Source organism: Perissodus microlepis, chromosome 4, assembly GCF_051167445.1.
Source record: "Perissodus microlepis isolate ML-2025 ecotype Zambia chromosome 4, ASM5116744v1, whole genome shotgun sequence".
Taxonomy (NCBI): Eukaryota; Metazoa; Chordata; class Actinopteri; order Cichliformes; family Cichlidae; genus Perissodus; species Perissodus microlepis.
In genome coordinates, this window is record NC_140464.1 from 1078842 (window position 1) to 1083151 (window position 4310).

A 4310-nucleotide genomic window follows, 5' to 3' on the forward strand; every position below is an offset into this window, starting at 1 on the left:
CATGATGGGACCCGGTGATAAACTGGAGCAAAGCTCATGCTAACATGTTTAACAGGGAGGACGGTAACAGAGGGAACGATCAGGACAGTGAGCTGCGGTCATCACAGAAACACTGTTTACACAGACCCACAACATTGTGTCAGTGTTGTGTAATCTGTGCCTAACACAGAACAGAGACGTGATAAGAAAACCTCTGATCAAACATGATGAATCCTCAAGTGTCAGTGAGAATAACAGAAAGGGAAAAGTACGTCGTTTGTCATGAGAAGTGGGGCTCAGGAGGCGGAGCAGGTCACCTGACAACAGAAAGGTCGGTGGTTTGATCCCTGGCTGCTCCAGTCTGCATGCCAAAGCATCTGTGCTGGTCATGTTACTATGGTAACCCAGAGGAGTTTAATATGATAAGTATTAATTTATTCATTAAATGAGACAATCAATCAAAAGTCAATCAGTCATTTTTAATCAGCAGTGTTTTTGGAATCATCACATAAATTTAAAACCAAAAACACTGAACAAGTTTCTACAGTGTTGCCACTTTTCTTCTCTCACTTCTTCTTCTTCTTCTTGGTCTCCTCTCTGGGCAGACATGCTTTCACTTCCAGCAGCTGAAACATGAAACATGAGTTACACTTTGCATGTTCACAGTGATGCACGCGTTTGTAATTTTACAAGATTATAACTGATGATGCTGTGACAACATGTTCTGTTGAAATAACTTCACCACAGCTGATACAGAACAATACAAACACGTATTTTAAAGCCCCCGTGTGTCCCTTCTGTAGAGTCTCTTCATATTACTTCATCCATCCTGTTTCCTCTGACTCTCTCCTGTGTTTCCTCCTTTCCACAGTCCAGTCGTGACTGTTTACTCTGTTATGTGTGTCGGGTTTTACTCCTGCTCTTTGTGTCCTGCTGCTTCCTGTTTTACTTTGGTGAGCTTGTGCTGCTTGTGTAGTGTCTTAAATGTTACTTCCTTTGTCTCTTAATCAGTTCAGCTGTGTTCCCGTGTGTCGCCACTTCCCTAATCACCCTTCAGTATACTGGCTGTGTTTTCCTCTGTTCCTCGTCAGAGCATTGGTCCAGCTGTCCTTGTGTCTCAGTGTCTCAGTGGTCCCAGTGTTTTTTCTTCAGTGTATCGTTCAGTATCTTGTGTTTTTGCACTTTTGCATCCATCTAAATGAATCCCTCGTTTTCCGTTAAGGTCTTTTCCTGCTGCTGTTGTCTGCATCACTCTGCGCATCCCTGAGTCTGCACATCACTCGTGACACAGTGCAGCTTTTTTCTGGTTTTTTTTTTTACATTAGCGTTAATGATTTTAAACCAAATTAACTTTTTACCATAGAGCGTATAAAAGATGGACACGGTGCTTTCTGTATTGTAAGGTAAAGACCCTACAGTGATACAACATATGACTGTTAGCCACCTTAAGCTAGCCTGTTACCTTGGTAACATCTGTCTTGTCTTTAGTAATTAGCTTTAAACATGAATAAATTCAAGTTTGATGGTACCTTTAAGACATTTAGTCAAACATTTCTCTATAAAGAAACGTTTCAGACGATCTCATTGGAAACATAATCCGTAGTTATCAGTAGTAAAAGTTGTAGTCGTCACTAAAACCCCAAACCTCAGGGACGGGGTTATCCTCTGAGGAGCATGAATATAAAATCCCATCGTTGGTACTTCAGTCTGGACCAAAGCGACGCGCCAACAAACACCGACTCACACCGACAAACTACAAGAAGCACAAAACACATGAAGTGTAACAGAGTCTGGCTCAGATGTGTTGTAGTGCACCTGTGACGCTGTGATGTGGTCCACTTGTTTCTAAAGCAGCAGAAGATCAGAGCAAGAAGAATGAAGGGCAGACTCCTCAGGATGAAGATGACAGGCGATGATGAAGGAGCTGAAATTCACACAAAACCAAAGTTCAGCTCTTCATTCGTTCTTTATCATCACCGCCAAAGTTTCACTACAACAAAAGCTTTTTTAGCAGATTCACAGGCTCACATTTTTCTAAGCCAGTCGTCACAAACGTCTGTAAGTTTGAAGGTTTTCAGCTGACAGACATTCGGGTAGTTTCATCGCTCTGGTTTGGATGATTCAATGTTTATTAATCGTCCCTTCAGACGACCAAAGGCTGCCACATGTACGGTAACAGCACAGACACGTAACTAAACTTTTATGTGACAGCGTTTAATCTGTAAAAGACGACATGTTCATATATTTTGGAGGCGCGTTGGTCACCAAACTGAACCTGTTCACTTACTGGAGTCAGTGTGGTTGTTGTTGTTCATCGTCTTCTCTCTGACTGTGATGATGGTCCCATTTCCTTTAGCCTCAGTTAAAGATGGAATCTCCACAGTCACTTTACAGATGTATGTTCCTGAATCCTGTGTTCTGATGTTTGAAATGTTCAAAGATGAGCAAGTCTTTGCCTCCTTTTTCAGAGACCCATGAGATTGATTTAATTTGACGTCGCTCCTAATGACTGTTTGATTTTTCAACCAGTTCACTCGACCTATTTCAAACGTTCCTGCCCAGCAGCAGGTGATGTTTACTGTCTCTCCCTCCATGACAGAAACATCTGGACTCTGGGTCACAACAAACATGCCAGACGAAACAGCTGCAAGAGACACAAAACTGTGAGTCAGTACAAGAGACCAGCATTTAAACGCATTACAGTAAGTGTTTTGTCATAAATAAAAAATAAACATCATAAATAAAGATGATCATATTTTCAGGTTTTCTTTTATAAAAAACGCAGTTGTTGTCACGTCATAAGTTTGTCCTGCTGCTTAGTGCTCTGAGCACCGACATGGTAAATGGACTGGTTCTTATATAGCGCTTTTCTACTCATCTGAGCACTCAAAGCGCTTTACACAACTTGTGCATTCACCCATTCGCACAAGCACATCTTTCTGAGTGCTTCATAGCTAACATTCACACACATTCATACTCCGATGGATGCATCGGAGAGCAATTTGGGGTTAATATCTTGCCCAAGGATATTTGGCATGCAGACTAGGGGAAGCCAGGAATCAAACCACCAACCTTCTGATCAGTAGATGACCTGCTCTACCACCTGAGCTACAGCCACCATAATGAGGGGAGAGTTACAGACTTCCTACACACATTAATTTATCACTTATCAATAACATCCTGCATTACTTGTAGAAAGAACATAAGTGAAATACATTTTTATTAGTCCTTTATTTATCTCATTTCCAAGAGAGACCTGGCGTCATGGCAACAAAAGTCAACACACACGTACCACATAAGTATATAACATTTAACACAAATACAATATCCTGTACAAACATGTGAAAAATACACAATAAGATGAGAGCGACATGAAAACAATATTACGCTGTGTTTCTACTCACTCCAAGATGAGATGGAGCAGAACGAGGTGAGAAGCAGACTTCTTAGCACGAGCTTCATGTTTGCAGACTGTTTCATTACCGTCACTTCATCTCTGAGTCTCACCCACCACGCACGCAAACATACGTCCACAGCAGAAACATCCTGTGTGCTGTTATCTTTAAAACATCTCTGGAGACCCACAGCTTCTGTTCCTCCCTCAGACAGCACTCAGCTGTAGAGAAGTGGTGGTTTAGACCACACGCCTCTGTCTTCTCACAGCTGATGAAGGCGATTCAAAAACCCATTTTTATTTTGTTCCTAATACAGAGAACATAAAATCTGATCACAGGAAAGTAAAAGACCAGAAAAGAATGAGTAAAAATATATTTATGATGAAGACGTCTCATTAAAGCGGTGAGTTGGTCTTTGTCTGTTATCTTGGTCACTGATGGCCACCATGAGTGACGTCATTCGCCATTAATGAGGTGAGTCGGACTCTGTCAGACTCAGGACTCGCCATCTGATCAGTGTCCCGAATAAGTGAGTTTCTCCAAAGCCCGCTGTAACCTTGCACGCCTGCTTAAAAGAGAGCTGATATTAAATCTATTCATCTCCTGCATTTCTCTCTGATTTGGCCCAGATCACCATCTCCGTGTCTCAGATCTTCTTCCTCCCCGTCTCGCCACCATGGGGCGCAGGGCTTTCAGCTGCTCTGCTCCTCCACCTTCCTCCTGATGTAAGGAATATCACTTCCTTCTCTCCTTTTTAAGTGTAGACTCAAAACTCACCTGTTCAAAATAGCTCATCCCACACAAACGCTGCACTCTGCTAATGGAAATCTGTTTTACGATTTTATGATTGTGTGAACTTCTTGCTTTGATGTTGCTTTTATTATTCTGCTGTGTACAGTGTCATTGAGTCTACTTATTATTTCAAATAAAATGTAT

General features: G+C 41.8%; 1 protein-coding gene across 1 annotated transcript; it reads right to left on the reverse strand.

The window, feature by feature from the left end:
• Positions 1–265: 265 nt before the first annotated feature.
• Positions 266–4044, reverse strand: LOC146387917 (uncharacterized). Its single transcript, XM_084924952.1, has 4 exons — positions 3384–4044; positions 2267–2623; positions 1795–1903; positions 266–605 (listed from the first exon to the last, which is right to left on the reverse strand). The coding sequence occupies exons 1-4, from the start codon at positions 3457–3459 to the stop codon at positions 593–595; spliced, it is 555 nt and encodes a 184-aa protein (XP_084781078.1). The 5' UTR covers positions 3460–4044; the 3' UTR covers positions 266–592.
• Between the last annotated feature and the right edge of the window lie 266 nt (positions 4045–4310).